Below are 21,264 nucleotides of genomic sequence, written 5' to 3'. Positions count from 1 at the left end.
CTCCAAACATTTTAATTGCCTTGTGACATAAATAATTGAACAATACAGTATATAGGCTGCAGCTCTGTTGCTTCACACTGTGTCAAACAAATAGCAAAGTATATACAGTCAAGAATAAAAATGAGAAACCTGCCTTTCTGACCTGCCCTGCTCTGTGTTTGCTGTTGGTCTCACCTGCTGTTTCTGCCCTAGCTTGCTCTCTCACCGCAGCATGTAGGCTGCTGTACACCCCCTCTCCTACATCTCTCTCTTCATTAGCTGCAGCTATCCCTTCCTGGCCGTCTTGTTGCTTCATAGTATTGGGCAAAGCAGTTCTTTTCAGATGATTTGTTCATGAAAAGTTCAGCGAGTGAGAGAAAAAGCGGAGGGGGGGCTGAGCGAATCAATGCAGCTCTACAATGAAATAAGATTTTAAATTGTAAAAAAAAAGAAAATCAATGTTGTGGTGGGCCAAATAAGTCAATGTATGGGAAACACTGCACTGTTAATATCCAGTAAGTCTCTGGCACTGAACCACTTTCTACTCCCAACCTTTGAGCCATGAGAGTGCCCTGTACTTCCACTGAGTGCTGAGTTTTGAGTGAGTCAGATATTGTTGCAACTTGCAAATTGACTGTTGAGTCAGTGTTACCCAAAAGCCCTGTTAAACCTAAATAGTCATATTATAAAGATGCACTTGACATTTGGCATTGGTTTTGATCTGATAACTACCAAAAACTCTGGACTGCACTGGAAAAAAAAAAAAAAAAAAAAAAGCTTCTGTTACATATGAATATGTTAAACTGCTGAGAAATTTACCCTGACATTCCACATCAGTACCTACCTTTGAGCGAATGTACCTTTTTAAGAGAAGTAACAACACGTCATGATAACAACAGCTCGCCACACAAGCTGCCAACGGAAATGTCTGTCCCACATCAGTGCAAAAAGTCATTTCATTCATTTTAAGAAACAAAAGTGTGTCACAATAAAAGGCCCGGTAGGATTCTGACGCTACATGACGTGTAATTCACTCTAGGGGGGCGTTCACACCTGAAAGTCGGCACCAAGGTCTGAACCAAAGTTCATGTTTTGATGCTTTCGCTTAGTTTTGCTTTGGTTTCACACTGAAGTTCTGCCACGGCACTAAAGGACTTCACATGACAGACTTGCGTCCTGTCGTGTCATCTATGTGAGCTGCGTCTCCCTGTATTTGACATTGATTGGTTTATTAAACAGCGGGTATCTTTGAAAAGAATGAATGGATAAAAAATTAATATGCATATTTGCCACCACTATGTTGTTGTTGTTGTTGTTATTATTATTACTACCTGCAGCACCAACTATACTGAAGGCTAGTCGCAAGTATCAACGTCCTCATGTGCGAACATTATAACGTCGCCGACAGGACAGGAGGAGAAGACCCCAAGTGATCCTTCTGCACCTCAGTTTGAGGAGAGACCAAAGAGATGGGTGGCAGCTTCTATAATAGCTGTTTGTCTGAAAAGATGAGCTGTCACGGGAGATTTAGAATTGTGTCCTTATTTCAGTGCATTTCTCCGTGCATTTGTTTGTTTCCTGTTTAGACGGCAAACGTTGAACTTCCTGTAAATGGTCTGAAAGTCCGAAGCATCCAAAAAATGCTTTCACACCAGAAACGAACCGAACCATGGCTCAGTTTGATCCGGACCGATTCTACCTCTTTTCGTCGGACCAAATTTTGTCTCTTTGGTCCAGACTCCGGGGGAGGTTTCAGACCTGTGTTTTTTGGTTTGGACAAAACTGAAAAGTCCGGACCAAACGAGGTAGGTGTGAAAGCTCCTAGGATTTCGCAACCTTTTTTGTGAATGTTGCGGTCTAAAATAGCGGATTTAGATTTTTTGCCTGAAGGTAGATGTAATATTTTTAACTTTAGAATTTTAGTTGAATCCTGTAACAGTCCCTCCAGAAATAACCCTTACCCTGCATATTTAAACCAGCTTACCTTAATTCTTTCTTGCAGTTGACCGAGATGCAGCATCCCAGTGTCTCAGTGATTTGTCTTGTCTGACGTCCGCCATGCGTTTCTGCCATTCTCAGCGTATGTCTTGCAGTGGCAAGTGTTTCTCAATAGACCATTTCCACAATATTGCACGTTTTGTTTTTCGTAAAGAAGATCTGGATCCTGTTTTCATGGCCCTTTGCTGTTGTTTTTGTCGGCAAATGTGAGACGTTGGTATCACACATGTCTGCTGCCACTTGTAAACAAGGAAGGAAAACGGTGATGATACGTCAAATTTGCGGAAAACTTGCGGTGACTGGTCGCGCTGAATTCGCAGGGATTTGTTGAATTTGTTAATAGCTGCTAATCCTGGAGGGACTAAATGCTGCAACAAAAACTAAGCCTGGCAAAGGAAGCAGATCATGCTTCATACTAAAATATGACTAAATTTACTTCCAGTCTGTACATGCTGCCTCTTCAATTTCAAGTGCTGAACTGCACGAGTCAATTATGTGGCTCTCTCATGAAAGCCTGTGTTGCTTTTCATTTCATTTACTTGTCTCTCCATTCATGGCAGTATTTTTTTTTCTTCTCAATTGACAGTCAAAAGTAAGAGTTTTTGTTGTTGTGATGCTCTCCAATGCTTTATGTGTTGAACCTGCCCTCAGCCAGTGTGACTGGATCCAAATAAAAAGTTGCTGTTAGGCACACTGTGGAGAGGATGAAAGCAGCCATTCTGCTCCGCTACGTGCAGCAATGAGTCTGATGCTTTTAGACCATTTTAATTGGTATAAATCCTTTTTAATCTGTTTTCACTTTCCTCTGCCTCTCCAACCTTCTTCACTGTATTCTCCCTCCGTCCCTCTGACATTTTTTCCTCTAATTGGACAACTACTCCGTATCCCTTTTTTGTTAAATGCAGTTCTGGTTAATCATGAATTGTTTGGAATATTATTTTGCTAAATTAGGTGCATGGGCCTTAAACAGTGAGCTAATGCGGAAGCCTTTTACTGCTCAAAGGAACAGATGCTGATTCTTCTCTGGAGCTATGAATAGTGCACAGCTCAGATTTAATGACCCTACAAAACAGTACTGCTATCTAGATACCACTAATGATACTAGAAGAGGTGAATGTGATTGTTGCAGCAATCCTAATAATCCTCATCATTAAAATGATGATCACTACATCAGCTTTAATTGTCCTTTCAGTTGGACTTTATCATTTCAGCTATATTTACTATTAGGTTAGGCAGCTGACTGGCGCCCCCAACTAGGAGGTCCCTCATAGCAATGGATTTCTTTTGCTGTTAAGATGTAACGCATAGAATAATTAATAGTCAAAAATATAATATTCTCCTCTTTGTCAGTAAGGAGCAACTTTTAGACTTAGGATGTTTTAAGTCCATCATTTTAAAAGCAGCAATACATCAATATGAACAACAAACAGCAAAATCAAAATCAAAATTACACATTGTGCAGAATGCCCCCTTCCAAAATGCTATATTGTGTTATATAGCTAGTCTTATAAGCCTGTTGAATCTTTGTTTTGTACAGTTGCCATGGTTACAGGTTTACTTGTTCTAGCTGACTGAAAGTCACATTAGCGTTGCATCCACAGCACTTGTTTACAGTGTTACATTAGCTGACCGTTTCATCTGCATGTTTTTGTAGTTTGTTCTAGCTGTTTTGTTCCCACTCTCATTTAAATACTGACATGTTATTCAATTCAATTTTATTTATATAGCGCCAAATCACAACAATAGTTATCTCCCAGCGCTTTTCATAAAAGAGCAGGTCTAGACCGTACTCTGTGATGCTATTTACAGAAGCCCAACAGTTCCCACCAAGAGAGAGCGAGAGAGGCAGCCTACACAATATCCACACAGAGGTACAGACAGTAAAGGTGATGTTGCTATAGACTAAATGACTTAAATGGTACAGATATTTATAGCAGTGTTAATGATAACAATCGTAATGTTAATGATTATAATAACAATAATAACAATAGGACTAGTAACAATAGTCGTTGCAGCAGAGGGTGTAGAGCAGGAACACGGGGGCAGCAGGTGACCCGCAACCACAGATCCAGACTCCACAGCTCCAGAGCCAGAAACACCTGCAGGAAGTGATAGGAGGAGAGAGGAGAGGGACGAGAAAGCACAAGACTACCAGAAAGGGGAGAAGTTGTGTTAGTAACATGCAATAATGGGATGAGGTTGCATACAGAGGGAGAGAAAGTAGAGGAGAGAGGAGCTCAGTGCATCATGGGAAATCCCCCGGCAGTCTAGGCCTATAGCAGCATAACTAAGGGATGGTTCAGGACTCACCTGAGCCAGCCCTAACTATAAGCTTTATCAAAGAGGAAAGTCTTAAGCCTACTCTTAAATGTGGAGATGGTGTCTGCCTCCTGAACCCAAACTGGAACCTGGTTCCACAGGTTCTTCACTGAACAACAAAAACAAAGGAATTTGTCTCACCGTTCCAGTACTTTTGGAGGGGAGTGTATATTCAGCCAACACTGAACCAACCAGACTCCAGTCACCAGCCACCTTGCAAGACCAGAAAACAGCATCTCAAGTGGTGCGATTGCTGAGATTAAAGAGAGCCGGGATAAGAGCTAAACTAACCCATCTTGGTCCTAAGAGAGCGAGCGTCCACTTTGATTTGCACATCAGGTTTACTGATGGCATCACAGGAACCTCACAAAGGGGAAGTTGTAATTTTTCACACACAATCTAACTGAAATAAACTGCAATATACCACGTCTCAGTGTTTCCCACAGAGGGACAGTGTAACATGGGAGGTATATTGGTAAATGTTGTTAGAAAATATTTTAAAGAACACATAACCCTATTTCTAGTCAGTTTTTTCTTGTCTCACCATTTTAATTCTTATTTTAGTGTTTACTCACAAACTGCTTTTACCTTCAGAGAGACATACACACCTACACCTGTCTCTCTCTGCCTGAATGTGTCTTCTCTGTTGTCTTTATTTGTCAGCAGTTTTATAAAGTTTTCACAGCGGCACGTGAGCTGCGTGGAGGAGGCTTGTCATTAATGCAGGGTTTTTCCTGAGGCAGTGGCTTCCATCAAATTTGGTCACGCTTCCAGCTCTCGTCAAAACTAGTTTCTAACAAGCGTTGCACTTGCAGTTACAGTGATGTGGTGACGCTGTAGCGTAATCATCACAGTGCGCCGGGAAAGACTCTCAGAGAGGAAGTCTGTTTGTTTGTCTGCAGCGCGACAGTGTTTCCGCCGGTAACATCTATCTTAACGCTTAACGTCTGTCACAATAACTACTTTTCTTGGACCGATATATTGTCCCAGAAATAAATGACAATAAATGATATTATTGTCATTTTAAGACCATTTTATGCCACATATGAGTATAACAGCATAATAATGCCACTACACCCTTTCAAAGAGCAACAGATTAAGAATATTCAGACATTCAGAATTGAAATGTCAAAAAAAAGATACACATATCCAAAACAACCTGCATCTCCGTGCAGCTTCAAATCCCACAGAAACAGTTTTGCCTGCCTGAGATTAATTTGTTTCTACTACTGGGCACAGCTCTCTGCAACCCAGTTTTGTTCTGTCCTCTGCACAGCTTCATCCCTCACAGGGGAGCATTTACGAAACAGAGCGTTTTTGCCTGCCTGATTTTGCTGACGTCAGATTTTGTCATTTGTAGGCTACGTAGTTAGATGGTTTCTTTTCTTGTCTGTTTTAATTGGGTTTATTGTTGATATACGATCAGGAGTCTGCACAGGGTGTTGCTTGACGCGGCATATTCTCCACAGAGCAGGGCTTAGAGCTGATTCTGAAATGCTTCTAAAAGGCGCTGCAGCACGAATCGCAAGCATTGTCTAGGACGGCCTATGTTGCGACGTTCATTCTTAGGTAACCAAAAACACATGTAAACACTAGGGCTGGACATTCGATTGTTGGGTACACATTCGATTTTCAATTTTGAGATTATTGTTTTTTCCACTCTTTCTTAGTCCTGCACTTGAGTCTGCTAGCCTTGACATAACAAAGTTTAAAAACTCTTTCTCTCTCACACAAACAGACTTACGCACTCATGCTCGCTGTTATTTCTCCCCAATCAGATTCTCCCTCGCTCATGTCATTGGCAGAACTTCCTGGGCTTTTATTCTTCTTCTGCTGTTCTGTTCTATCTATGAAATACATGGCTGTAGCTCCTGAAATGAATGCCTGCTTATCAACACACGTTTAAACAGTCGGCATAACGGGGTCGCTGAGCGCCCCCCTCCCGCGGAAGGCAAAGCTTCAAGGCTGGAAAAAAAAGACATTCGGGCCAGCCCTAGTGAACACAATGGGCAATATTAAGGTCAGCAAAAAAGATTGAGGTTATGTCGATATGTCATCCGATAAGTCAATAATGTAATTATTATGACAGCAAAGGCAATCACTAAACCTTCAATGTTTAAATACAGTTTTATACGACCAGCAGGCGTTTAAAGTCTGTGTGTGTGAACGCTGCTCCATGTGCCTGGTTTGTTCGACACCAACATTTGTTTTCACTGCTTTACCTGCTCCGTGAATGTAAAATATCCACCGCGTCGACATCTTCTAACGTAAAATCATAATGTCTCTCTCTCTCTGTTTCTCTATTAAATACACTTTGTCTGTGTGGGAAACGCAGCTTATTTTGGCCTTCTGGCTTTCCTGGACTGTGCTGTCCACGTTGAACAGGACAGGAGCCTGCGAATTGGAGTGTACATGAAAACACACGGATCCATACTTACTTTTTGATTCCCACCACCCACTGGAGCACAAGCTAGGGTTCATCAGAACCCTGCAACACAGAGCAGATCACATCCCAACAAGTGTAAAAGCCAGAGAGAAGGAACAGAACCACCTGAAGGGGGCACTTACAGCCTGTAGATACCCTAAATGGACCTTTGTGAAAGCAGCCACAAGATCCAAGAAGAAGAACAAAACTACAGGGGAGGAAAAGAAGGTCAAACGCAACAACATTGTGATTCCATACGTGTCTGGAGTATCAGAGAAACTCAGGAGGATTTTCAACAAACACAACATCCCTGTGTTTTTTAAACCCAAGAACACACTAAGACAGATGCTGGTCCACCCCAAAGACCGCACACCCAAACACAAGAAAAGCAATCTAGTGTATGCGGTCCAATGCAGTGAGGAATGCACAGACCTGTATATTGGGGAGACTAAACAACCACGACACAAACGCATGGCTCAACACAGAAGGGCCAACTCCTCAGGTCAAGACTCTGCAGTCTACTTACATCTGAAGGACAGAGGACACTCGTTTGAGGACCACCAGGTGCACATTTTAGACAGAGAAGATGGATGGTTTGAAAGAGGTGTCAAGGAAGCATCTACACCAGGGTTGAGAAGCCGTCATTGAACAGGGGAGGGGGTCTACGCCACCATTTATTCCCCACTTACAATGCTGTCCTTTCATCACTTCCCAGGAAACTCAACAAGCATTTCCTCTTAGCCTCAGGTGAAGATGCCAACGATTGTCCACAGGTGGCTCTAACGACCATGACGTCCGTCGTTACCACAGCCAGGAGCACTAACAAACCAGCGGTATCGACAGTCCTAGCTAACGAACCCAGAGGTTAAACAGCTGAGTTTCCCTCCCAGTCAGTCAGAACTGAAGAAGTCTCTTGGATGAGGGACGAAACGTCTTCTAGTATTTTCAACCAAGTCCAGTTGCCCTTGACCTCATCCTTCGTTGGATGACATTAGGAATAGGCCTAATGATAAAATGTCGCTACTTCTCAGCTGATTTACCTCAGTAAACCCTTTTTAAATGAGTTTATGGTCTCAGTCGCTAGTTTCAAGTCTTCTTCAACCCAGCATGATGCTCATTTAGTAAATTATGGTCCTATTTGGGGGGAAAATAGACATAAAGCAGCGTATGCTGTGGGCGCGACTTGTATCCGCTGCTCTGTGTACATTTTTTTTAATTAAATGGCTGTCAGCAGTAGAGAGAGCACGTCATGTTTGACTCTGTTAGTATGTTGTGTTTTAAAAGTAAATTGTTTTGTATATTTATAATTTTAACTGTGATCAAACTTACATTTCAGTTTATTTATTTATTTTAAATATCCAGGATGTATTTATTAATCGATTAAACATTAAGGTAAGAATGTTTAGGAGATATTTACTTGCAAAGTGAAGGGTTTTACAGCTTTTTGGAGATTTCATCAATGTGTCACATGGTCAGCTAGAGTGTGGAGAGAGGGATTTGGTTGACCAGTCACGCATATTCACCTCCATAAGCAGAAAAAGGCATAAAAATATAGCAACAAGCCATTTCTCAGCTAATCAAGCTCTAACTAAAAATACCAAAATGATATCTGAAAAGCTTTTCAGATGCAGTTTTCTATGAACAAAACATCAAATTAAGGTAAACTGTAAAAAGTGTGCTTCAATAGCTCAGATGGTAGAGCAACAGTCTTCAAAGCAGCACATGGTCCCAGACATGGCTTCAGTTCTCACCTCAGCCGGCAGAGTTAATTGATCACCGCTTTCTACTTTACACACCCGTATGGTGTTTGAACTTAATGCTGCCAACAAAATATTTACCTTCCACTGACTTGCAGTGGTTGTTTTTAAAATCACAATAATTTTCTGATTTTTTTTCTGATTTATTTATACTATTTATCAAACTTTGAAATTGTTTTTTTTTTTTTAAATGATTATGCAAAATGATGAAATGAAAAATGGTGGTGTTCAGTCAGGAGACGCAGTGACTTAAACTAATGGTGAGAAAAGAATAGATAAAGTATCCGGTAACCCAGACGTGGACACGGTGAATATTTTACAAGCATCGCCCAGCCCTAATTTACAGCAACTAGTAGCGAAATCAGATCAACTTCTAAACAGGAGATATTTCATAAGGGAAGATGCTGTTTTGCTAATCAGGAGCTTAGCTACAGCGTGAATCTGCAGTTGCACGCAGGGAAATAAGAATTTGCATTAAAACAGTAATTAATTAGTTTATTTGTCCAATAATCTGTCCTTTAAATTTATATTGTTTAGTTTGTGTTTGCTGACAAAATGTTATTATAGTTCTCATTTTTAAAGGTTGCTTTTTTTTTTAGTTATAGTCGGGCTGGACAATTTAATAGAAAAGTAATGGAAACCGAACTTCTGAGCCTCTAACTGATGTAATTTTACCATGACGGTTATTTCAGTTATTTACAAATATTTTCCCTACAGTGTGTGTTCATGTGCTTTCCCCTTAAAAACATACTACTGTGTGTGTGGTCACGTGACTCCGCCCCGTCCAGTCCTGCTGAGCTTCCAGTAAGGCAGAGGTTAGCTGGCGGTAATCGTGACAACAGACGTCCATTTTATTAACAGACACGCTGTCACCTACACTGTACATTCACTGCTAAACTGACAACAAACTTGCTCTCTTTTCCCGTCACTTTGCTGCCGCTCGCTCTCTCTCATTCACTCCTCCACCCACTCGCTACGCACACACACTGCGCTCCTTAAGAGACCTGGCGTAAACTCTGCTGCTCTTATAACTGCAGCTGTCACATAACTTAGATGTTCTTTGATGAATGAAGAGAAGAAGCTAGCAAAGCGTGTGTTGTTGTGTTTGCACAGTGTGCTGGTTCCACATTGACATTAATAACTGAGTAAAATTTTAGTAGCAGCGGCGAATATAGGAGAACCATGTCTCCATAATGTGGACGTCAACATTACCTTATCAATTAACATTCAGATGATCGATTTTTTTTTTTTTTTTTTACCTGTGAATCAAAAAAATAACTAAAACTCAGCTTTAATAATTGAGCATATTACAGTACAAACCTTGTCAGTGAATTATGAGGGCAAAAAAGTTATAGTCTTGTTTTGGTTATAAAAGTACAATTAACATGGCTGTTAAAAATATTTTCTGCTGAAATGCAGAATAGTATAAAATGGAAAATGAAGACAATTAAAGTACAACTGCCTCAAAATTGTACTTAACTACAGTACTTGAGTAAATGTACTTAGTGAAGTAAAATATTCTTCCACCACTGCTTTACACCGACACTCTCCATTAAGGAAAAGGTGAGTAAAAGGCACGAGAATTAATTTTATGTTGCAGCCTTCTGGTGTAGAATGACAAATAACATGTACCTCATTCCCTATGAGAGAGGCCCATGCATGGGTTTGTCTAGGGCCCCCAAATCACTAAATCTGCCTTTGGCTCTAGTGAACGCTGCAGTCATGATATCGAAGTGTAATGTTTTATTATTATGTTTTGTTTTACAGTGGGGACTGAACATGGTCAGGAGGCCATTGAAAGCGCTGCTGTCTTTCTGTTTGAAACCTTCCACAACAAAGACCATGTGGGTACAGAGGCGACCCGGGCCATTAAACAGATGTTTGGTCCCTTTCCGTCTTCTGCAGCTGAAGCCTCCTGTGCCTGTGTGGCTCAGCTGGTGGCTCCATTTGGAGACTCCCGTGTTGAAGAATTTATCCAGGCCCATACCTCCCGCCACGTCCCCCACCGAGTCTCCACTTTCGGACGCAACATCGCCTTCTCGTATGACTGCTACACACTGGACCCACTGGAGGACTTGCCCTGCACTGGCATCCATGAGGAGAACGTAAGCCTGGACTTCATTAACTTCCTCAACAACCAGCAGAGCGGGAGGAAGATCGCTGGTGAGGAAGAGGTGTCCGGCTCAGGAAGATCTCCGAGCTCTGGAGATGGAGCTATCCTTAGAACAGAGGTGGAGAAGCACCTGAACGGAGGCAACATGATCTCATCCAGCCCGGAGGAGCTGTGCACCTCCCTGTTTGAAATGCTGGCCTCCCACAAGAGCAACGATGAGCTGCAGAATGAGGTTTGTTTTTACTGGGAAATGCAGTATACATTAGATTGTATCTGATAAATAGTTTTTTGAGTGATGATGGTGATGAGGGCAGCCTATGTATATACCTGTAAAGCCATCCGAGAGCAAAAACACATCCCCAGAGTCATTGCTCTTGTAAAGGGTACTGCTGAGTGCATAGTCTTAACACCTTCTTAATGATTTTTAGGTAGCGTGACAGTTCATCTACAGTGGGTCTGGTTGAACTAGATAGCATCACAGAAAAGAGCTATACTCGACTGTGTGAGATTGTCCCTTGTAGCCCATAGTTCTGTCTTTACTGTTCAGTCACTTCTAGGCTGCTCCTTCGCAAGAGCAATTGTTAGCACCAACCTGTATCTGTGGAAAACACAGACTCAAGATCCACAAAAATCCATTTAGTCACAAAATTAATTCAAGGGATGTATTTTCATAGCTTTTTTGTGTATTTGTCCAAAGAGGTTGTATAAAGTTTTCAAGAATTGAATCATTGCGTAGGTGCATTGTGGGATTCTTTGTAGTTTCTTTATGAAACCCTGTTGACGTCATATGAAAAGGACAACTGCTCACTGATCCGCTGACTGAGTGCTGCTTGATAACCTTAACACAAAGGTTCCTTTACGCCTGCTGTTTAACACCTAGCTGATGGGAAAATGCAAGTTTTCAGACAAATAGTTGGAGGACAAGTTTGAAACATGGTTGAGTGAGGTGTCCTGTTCTGTGAATCGGAAGGCAATAATTGTAGTTTCGATGGGGATCACTGCTGTCCGTCCCACATGCTAAGCATCATAGCATCAACAAGGCTGGACTGTTTGTGTTGTTATTTGATGAGAGCCTGAATCAAGTGAAATTATTATAACTAAATTAAAATTAAAGTATGTAACATTATGGTGAAAAGGTGCCACAGTCGCATCAACAGGAGAACAGATCTGATAGCAGCACAGAAATCCTGAGCGCTGCACTGACTTATTCTGTTATAGTCGGACTATAGATTTTGAATCGTCAACTGCCACCTGAATTTTGTGTTTGTCTTTATATAAGTAAACAAAAAAATCACCATAAACTGGTGCAGGAAAATTCATCAGAATGCAGGAAAGAAAGTGTTTAATGCTTAAAATTTTCATGTAATTCAGCATTAAAAATTTCTTAAAATGTCGTCTCGTCTCCATCTCGTGAATCCAATCTCAAATCCCGTCTCGTGGGTTAAGTGGCTCGTCACACCCGTTGTGTGTGTGTGTGTGTGTGTGTGTGTATACAGTGAGGAAAATAAGTATTTGAACACCCTGCTATTTTGCAAGTTCTCCCACTTAGAAATCATGGAGGGGTCTGAAATTGTCATCGTAGGTGCATGTCCACTGTGAGAGACATAATCTAAAAAAAAATATCCAGAAATCACAATGTATGATTTTTTAACTATTTATTTGTATGATACAGCTGCAAAGAAGTATTTGAACACCTGTCTATCAGCTAGAATTCTGACTCTCAAAGACCTGTTAGTCTGCCTTCAAAATGTCCACCTCCACTCCATTTATTATCCTAAATTAGATGCACCTGTTTGAGGTCGTTAGCTGCATAAAGACACCTGTCCACCCCATACAATCAGTAAGAATCCAACTACTAACATGGCCAAGACCAAAGAGCTGTCCAAAGACACTAGAGACAAACTTGTACACCTCCACAAGGCTGGAAAGGGCTACGGGGAAATTGCCAAGCAGCTTGTTGAAAAAAGGTCCACTGTTGGAGCAATCATTAGAAAATGGAAGAAGCTAAACATGACTGTCAATCTCCCTCGGACCGGGGCTCCATGCAAGATCTCACCTCGTGGGGTCTCAGTGATCCTAAGAAAGGTGAGAAATCAGCCCAGAACTACACGGGAGGAGCTGGTCAATGACCTGAAAAGAGCTGGGACCACCGTTTCCAAGGTTACTGTCGGTAATGCACTAAGACGTCATGGTTTGAAATCACGCATGGCACGGAAGGTTCCCCTGCTTAAACCAGCACATGTCAAGGCCCGTCTTCAGTTTGCCAATGACCATTTGGATGATCCAGAGGAGTCATGGGAGAAAGTCATGTGGTCAGATGAGACCAAAATAGAACTTTTTGGTCATAATTCCACTAACCGTGTTTGGAGGAAGAAGAATGATGAGTACCATCCCAAGAACAGCATCCCTACTGTGAAGCATGGGGGTGGTAGCATCATGCTTTGGGGGTGTTTTTCTGCACTTGGGACAGGGCGACTGCACTGTATTAAGGAGAGGATGACCGGGGCCATGCATTGCGAGATTTTGGGGAACAACCTCCTTCCCTCAGTTAGAGCATTGAAGTTGGGTCGAGGCCGGGTCTTCCAACATGACAATGACCCGAAGCACACAGCCAGGATAACCAAGGAGTGGCTCTGTAAGAAGCATATCGAGGTTCTGGCGTGGCCTAGCCAGTCTCCAGACCTAAACCCAATAGAGAATCTTTGGAGGGAGCTCAAACTCCGTGTTTCTCAGCGACAGCCCAGAAACCTGACTGATCTAGAGAAGATCTGTGTGGAGGAGTGGGCCAAAATCCCTCCTGCAGTGCAAACCTGGTGAAAAACTACAGGAAACGTTTGACCTCTGTAATTGCAAACAAAGGCTACTGTACCAAATATTAACATTGATTTTCTCAGGTGGTCAAATACTTCTTTGCAGCTGTATCATACAAATAAATAGTTAAAAAATCATACATTGTGATTTGTGGATATTTTTTTTTAGATTATGTCTCTCACAGTGGACATGCACCTGCAATGACAATTTCAGACCCCTCCATGATTTCTAAGTGGAAGAACTTGCAAAATAGCAGGGTGTTCAAATACTTATTTTCCTCACTCTATATACAAATATATATCTATATCTATCGATCGATCTATCATCGGCCCAGTTACAGTATAGTTCAACACACCAGAGAAGCCGCCCCACACTAAACTCCTTTTAAGAGCTCATGTCAGCAACATGTCATGTCTCTTGTTTTACCTGTAAGCTGACGTTTTAATGCCTTTGCTCATCATCTGTGATGTGGAAACATCAGATTTCTGCACAGTCAGAGAAATAAAAAGTGGGTATCCTGGTCTTAGTTTAGTTATAGCGCTCCACAGAGCATCTCTCCTGATTGGCTGCTGACAGGTCTGGATTGCAGTAGAAGAGGTTGTAACAGGGTCTGGTTCAACTCTGGTATTGCTGAGTTGGCTAAAACCAAAGCTGAGAGCATAAGAACAGGCAACAGAGACGAGACGCGCTGCCCTCTGTTTCCACCTTCTCTATTTACTTTACAGTGAGGTCATTTTAACAGACTTGGGAGTGTATAGCCTGTTATGCAGCTTTCTCATGTACAGTTTAAAAAAAGCATAATAATTTGACTGACAAATCCGGGGTCTTGTCAACACAGTATTTCTGTGACATGAAGTTTGACTGGTCCCAATGTTAGGCTTCATAACTTGGGCTCCTATTGATTTTATGACCTTGACCTTCAACAACGGGCCTTTTGTGTTTGATAAAGGTGCTGAATATATCATGTCTTGGCTGTTAGACCAAGTCATCCTTGGCCTTTACCTCCAGACCTTTAGTAGACAACTTTCTACATGGCGTTGACCTTCATTGGTAATAAAGATTTGGAGGTAGGATATTTTGCATTGACTAATTAATGATTCAAAGCAATTGTATAAATAATATTTAAGTTTTTGTTTCACTTCACTGTTTACTGCTTGGCTTTAGTAGTGACTGATGTATCCCTCCCATCAATATCAACTTCAGTTGACAAAGAAGCAGTTAGCAGTAGTGGTTGCTTGGAACCACTTGTTGTTGACAGGCCAATCCGCCTGTCAGTCTTTTGCTCCATTTTAGCCTCACTTGTGAACAAGACCCTCAAGATGCTTGAGCTCCTTTACTTTCGGGGCAAGTCGCTCACAATTCAGACGGAGCAATCTACCCTTTTTCCAGCAGAGAACCATGGCCTCAGAATCGGAGGTGCTGACGCTCATTCAGACAGTTTCACACTTCACTGGAAACCGTCCCAGTGCATGCTTGGTCTGATGAAGCAGATGGAACCACATCATCTGCAAAGAGCAGAGAACGTAGCGTAATCAAAACAGCAGAAATGTCAGTGATATAAACAGGTGACGTTCAAGCCCCAACCTACTCAGAGAGTCAGAGGTCACGTTAACCAAGTATTCTCCATCACTGACTGAAAAGTACTTATTATACGATTTACTCGATGAATCGGTGAAATAATAATAATGTAGAATACTCGATTACTCAAATCGCCATTAGCTGCAGCCCCAATAAAGATGTACAACATTCGAATGTTCATTCAGAATTTAAATGTTGACGTTATGAATGAAGCTACAAAGTATTCGGTACAGCCCTACCCGGTAGTTGTGTCTCACCCTGTGGAAACCTCCAGAAGTTATTTACCATCCACTACCTTTACTAATGAATCAGGAAAGGGCTCTATCATTCTTTCCCCCTGCATTTTCATCCACTTCCTTTCTCTGCTGTCCTCATACTTTTGCAGCATCTCTTTCTCTATCAATTGTTTCACCACAGAATCAGAATTATAAAACTTCAGCTGGTTTCCAGTTGCTTCCAATGTTTCTCACGTAGTTGGCATTTGGAAGCAAACTCTCCCACTGACATCTTTAGATGTAGCATGTCCTGTATGTGTGTGTGTGTCTGTGTGAGAGAGAGCGAGCGAGCGAGCGAGAGCACCTGCAGACTTTCCATGCATCTACCTCAGTGTGACTCCAAAGTCAACAGTAAAGTTTAAAGGCTCTGCACTCAGTACCATTAAAGCTGACAATGGACCGACCCTGCTTCTTATTATTTCCCATTGCTGAACCTCGATTGCTGACATTTTATGGTAGTCGCTGAGCTCCGGAGGGTGGTACGGTGGAAAAGCCAGAAATAGCCTACAGTGGTGGCCTTGAATATACCTGGGTGGTAGGGTTGGGCCAATAGAGGATGCCATCGGTGGCTGACAGACATCACAATGTTGAGCCGACATTGTGATTGTGCGGCTGCTTTTAGGCGATCTAGTTATTCAAGTTTCAGCCCTAGACCGGTTTAAAGCAAGGCCAGGTTTTATTTTATATTTTGTCAGATACATTTTTTAGAGGTTACAAAGAAACTGCATAAATTAGATGATTAGAGTTGCAATGCGAAATAAAAATGTGAAGTAATTTATGATTTAGTGAATATATGATTAATACAGTCAAATAAAATCAAACACTCTATACCCTATTGCTTGTTCTTTTCTATCGTGTCGTTTGACATTGAATCGCATTGTGTTGAATCGCAATAAGGGTGAATCGTATTGCACCACATCGGTAGTTGCTTCATATGTATCTTTAATGTATTTGATCGTTGGCAATCCAGCGAGACGCATATTGCATCGGCCGAGTAATAGATGCACATCTTTAGTAGGTATATATCATAGGTAGGCTATATAAGTGCGGTACGTACTAGCTAGGAGATATAAGTACTGCTATAGCTTATAATTAGCTCTCCTATAACCTGGCCATGTAGGAACCTTGTTTTTATGTGCCGCTTGGTAGGTGAGGGCGCAGGGCACTGTGCAGTTGTGGGACAGACAACAATGCAAAAAGTACAATCGTTAGCAGTATTTATAGAGGAGAACTCCAAAGAGAGTACTCCAAGGCTGGCTCCTGACCAGCTGACCAGGAGAAGAAAATCATTTCTCTGCCGCCTTTCCAGTCTAGCGATGCAGCCTTTGGACGCGCTGCGCTGCTACTAAGTGGAAGAAATGGCTCACCATAGGAAATGTCACCAGCAGCTTGCACCTGGGGACCCATGAAGGAAGGAAGTTTAATGTACAGTGTTTTTTTACACATTTATAAATATATTTATAACTAAATATTTATTTTCACTGGCCCAGATTTAGAAGTAAAACTGAACATCCTGCACATTTAAATTCTAATATGCCTCAAATATTTAAACCAATGATATGCTGGGGGAATTGGTCTCAGAAGAGAGAGACTTGTCCAGTGGTGACTTAGTTCAAATAAAGCTTTAGTTGTTCCAGTTATGGGCTAAAATATACAGTAGGCAATGCTGAATATTTAATCACAGATGAAGCAGGAGAACACAGTGGGAGGACAGACATTTCCACTTCTGACCTGTAGCCTTGCAGATGTTCAGTTATTACACAGTTAATGCTTTAGAACTGGGCTTGCCTGCAGGATGGTGGACTGTGTAGAATCCATCAGAAGGAGAAAGTCACCTCTCAATCCCAGTGGAACCCGCACCTAATCAGTCAACTCCAAGGACAGAATTTACGAGAGTTCATTAAAAACAAATCCTTTGAGCAGGTAAAACCCCGGCTCTCTCCAACACCTCCCACCCTCTCTCAACATACAGGACTCTCAACTGTAATGAAACCGGGACATTCATAGGGACCAGTAGAAGTTTAGAACAGATATAAAAGAGACCACCGAGGGAACAAAGATAACCCCAACAAAGACTATAGCTGACCTGACATCAAAGTGCGTCTGTTGTTTTAGCTCCCTGCTGTGCTGACTTCCCAAGGGAGGACAGAGTGAAAGAGCAAACCGTAACGCCATCCTCAAACCTACACGGGAAGGGGATGGGGAAAAAAAATAGTGCATTGTTTTAAGGTTGAAATTACGTACCCCGGGCCCTCAGGTCTACTATTTTCCAATTAAAGAGCACAAACGTTATCATCACTTCCACTTCTGTCTCACAGTAATAGTGATGACAGTCTGTGCGGCCTTGTCTCTACTATGCTTTTAATTGTGTGCTGCTGCAGTGCACAGGATTTCTTGTTGTTGTTTTTCTGTCACTTGCTAAGTGCCAGGTGGCTATGTTTGGGAGGCTAAGCGGCAGAGCATATTCTGTACCAGCGATGGTAATTACCAGGTGCTCAGCCAGGCAGTAGCAGCGTGTTGGGGGGTGTTGGGGAGCCATAGGATGTGTATACATGTTGGGATGTGTGTGTGTGGCAGTATGTTTGCTGCTGCTGTAGATGACTGTATTTTTGGCTTGAGGTTACTGATTTTTTTTTTTTTTACCTCCCACTCTCTCCCTCCAGCTGTTTGAGCTGCTGGGCCCGGAGGGGCTGGAGATGATCTCCACCCTCCTCCTGCGGAGGGCCGCCATCGTTGACTCCCTCCTCACCATCCCACCTGACAGGACTGGCTACCCACCAGGTGAGACAGCCCCATGGCAAACAGGGCATCTCCATGGTAACACAAACTCCAGTTGTATTGACTATTTAAAATAGTCATGAATACCAGATATGAACGTATGTTGATTTAAAAAAAACACCACATGAAGTCTGAAGTCTTATAAATAAAGATAAATTGGCTGGGCTGATATATCAGAAGATATTAACTTATCGCACATATACTGTATCTGTATCGGAGTGTATGTCATATGTAAACCAGGAGAAACGTGTTTATTTTCCCACTGTAAAATGTCCCACTCACTAGCCTACATATATAAGTTATGACTCGAATAAAAATGTTTTAAAATGAAACTGTGGCCACAAGTGACAATAACGGGACAGTGGTAAATGGTCAAATTAAATTAGAGATGAGCAAAAAGTCACAAAGTCACATCAGTAATGTTAGTTACACAGGAAGCAGGTTTGCTGACATTAGCCGCAGACACTGTAAGCTAGTGGTCATTAGGGCTGTACATATCGATTATTTTTCAAGTCGATTAATCTAACGACTAATTTTGTTTATTCTAAAGAAAGAAAAGTTGCCTATTACTCGATTAACATACCAATTTATCCAAAATAAATATAAAAACATGTCTAATCAATAAATCTATATTTTATTCAATCATCCCGATGAAGCACATTAGAATAATGACAATAACGTCAAATCTTAAAATGAATCAAAATGTGATAATAACAATAACAGACATTAATTAGGCTACTTTACTTAAAACTTTACATGTTTCTGCCATGGATTCATTTTAATATTGAGTAATGCAGTATGATAATAAAATGTATTTCTGCATCAGTGAACACCTGAAAGGACTCACAGACTGTTCAGACACAGATTGTCTGTAATTAGATTCAGCTGTTTTCTCGCTCATACGTGGCCGTTAAACAAACAGAAAATATGAAACAGCTGAACATTAGATGACTCGCGGTGTAACGTTACGTTACCATGACAGCGGCGGGACAGAAATTACTTTTAACATGAAGGCAATGAAGAAACACTACGTGTCCTCGTGCTGATAATGTGACACGATTTGCGGTGCTGCCGTCTAGACAAAGTGCTGCGGGATACTTTCGTTTCACGTGTTCGTGCTGCTTCACGTATTTGTGGACAGCAGTTGTGCTGCAGTGAAGCTGTTTCCAGTTCAGAGAGCTCACGGAGCAGCAGTCTGTCTGAAATACTCCAAACTTTAGACGGTCGAAGGCGCGGTCTTGTAGCTGGAGCTTGTCCGGGAGAATCCCACACCGGAAGCAGCGATGTATTTACGTAATCAATTACGTCAACCCTAGTGGTCATACTAGACAAGGTGAGGTTGTAGCATCAGGACCTTTACACTCTTTCTTCAATGGATCCAATGTTTTGTGTTTATGTTAAAATAGCAATATTGGAAGATTTTCTTCACCTCTCAAAGAACAATATCTGTTTTGGCCTCCAGCACCAGTCAGGGTATAATTACAGACTAATAATTAGATATTTCCTCCAGATTGTGCACCTTGATGGCAATTTGCCATTAGCGATATGTCTTTGTCTATATCTTTCTTTTGCTAAGAGTAAACCGCTAAAGCCAGCCTCTCATCAGGACGGAGAACAACAATTCAGACACGTACCACTGCTCCTGGATTTGTGACGTAGGGGTTAAAAAAATGATCACTGTCAGCGCTTTATTTGGGATGAAGGGACTGTGTATCTTTGTTCCATTTTACCCTTCTGTCTAAATCCATATTTAGATATTGCCACAACCAAAACAAAGCTATCAAGCATCATTATCTCTCTGGATCTTTCCGATTGTTTGATCTTGTAATCAGTATTCATCTTTCACATCTCAGGAACCTGGAAGATTGCTCTGTGCCCCCTGTGCTCTGGGTTTTAGAGATAAGGACTGGCTTATCTGTAAGGTCTATTGTGTCTATGATTGGTGTCTATGAAGAGTCAGATCTAATATGGACAAATGTGTTTAGACCATGCATATGGGAGTGATATCTTCTGACAATGTCCAGTGCTTTGTAATAATGGTGCTCACGGTTGGTTATTTTAATCGTGTGCAAATTCACCCCGAGTGTTACAAATGACATACCAATTCTGTTTGAATTTTTTCCCTTAGTTTGGTGAAGACAGAAGTGCCCAAAACTGTTCATCTTGCATATGTTGGAGTAATTTTAGCTTTGTTTTAACATGGCCTCTCTTCAACTGTGAGGCCACTTCTCTCTTGCTGTTGGTATAATAAAAGAGATTAGACATATTTTTGAGGAACCAAGAAATGCCAAATCTTCACTTTATACATTTACGTCTTGTGCACTGAAAATTTTGTTTGTGTCTTAATGCCTATTTTGGATGTAACCAAATATTATTACAATATGTAAGTAACAGATACAAAAAGCATCAGATTTGCACGGTAATATGTAAAAACATTCTTTTTCCCCACATACACAACACAATTTTGCATAACACATGCACCACTTCGAACATATTCAAATTCATTACAATAAAGTACAGCTCTTAATAAATGAAGGAAAACTTTGGCAACAGCAACAATAGCTTTATTTGTATAGCATTTTCCAATACATGTAACGAAGTCAACATACGAATAATGGAGAAATAAATTATGCATCACACATTGAAAGCTTTTTTGTGAAAGTCTTAAGAAGTGAGATAAAACCAGGAACAAATTGAGCCTGATCTCCTCTGCTAGACTTTTGGGGTGTGGGGGCCCTGACACCAAAGGTTTGTTCTCCTTTGGTTTTTAGCCTAGACCTTGGAATAGTTAGCAACACTATATCATAGAATCTCAGTGTGTGTCTTGTCTCATAGTGGGATAAAAGCTCACTGATATATTAAAGTGCTAGCCCATGCCTGGCCTTCCTAAAAGAAACCGCAGCTAGTGCAAGGATGCTAAAACTGGTGTACAACATTAGTTATGCCGTGCAGGATAAAGCTTGACTGATGCGCATTTTTCCTGATGCTCAGATATTGAAGATATCTCGACAGTGGACAGATTGATGTTAGCAAAATTAGTCTGTCTAGATCAGTGGTTCTCTAGGCAAGGTCCGGGGTCCTTGGGGGTTTCCAGGGGGTCCCCAGCTAAAGGGGAATATTTCATTTTATTATAATTCCATCCATGAATAATACAATGAAAGAATATGTGGCTACTTTAGTCATGGGTTTCTGTAATAAAACATCTAAAAGTGAAAGTCCTATCAGAAGTGG

At 41.4% G+C, this 21,264-nt stretch overlaps 1 protein-coding gene across 1 annotated transcript in view; it reads left to right on the top strand.

Moving 5' to 3' along the window:
* ascc3 (activating signal cointegrator 1 complex subunit 3) overlaps positions 1 to 21,264 on the top strand; it is a 177,222-nt gene that overhangs the window by 9,153 nt on the left and 146,805 nt on the right. Inside the window, exons 4-5 of the mRNA XM_038712324.1 lie at positions 10,246 to 10,823; positions 17,919 to 18,036. Of these exons, the coding sequence (XP_038568252.1) occupies positions 10,246 to 10,823; positions 17,919 to 18,036 (696 nt within the window). The remainder of the gene's footprint in view (positions 1 to 10,245; positions 10,824 to 17,918; positions 18,037 to 21,264) is intronic.

The sequence above is a fragment of the Micropterus salmoides genome, unplaced genomic scaffold (assembly GCF_014851395.1).
Source record: "Micropterus salmoides isolate LMB-PRFRI ecotype aquatic unplaced genomic scaffold, ASM1485139v1 Ms_hic_scaffold_11, whole genome shotgun sequence".
In the NCBI taxonomy this organism is placed as follows: Eukaryota; Metazoa; Chordata; class Actinopteri; order Centrarchiformes; family Centrarchidae; genus Micropterus; species Micropterus salmoides.
Note: the sequence above shows the minus strand (reverse complement) of the source record. Positions and strands in the feature narration are given on the sequence as shown.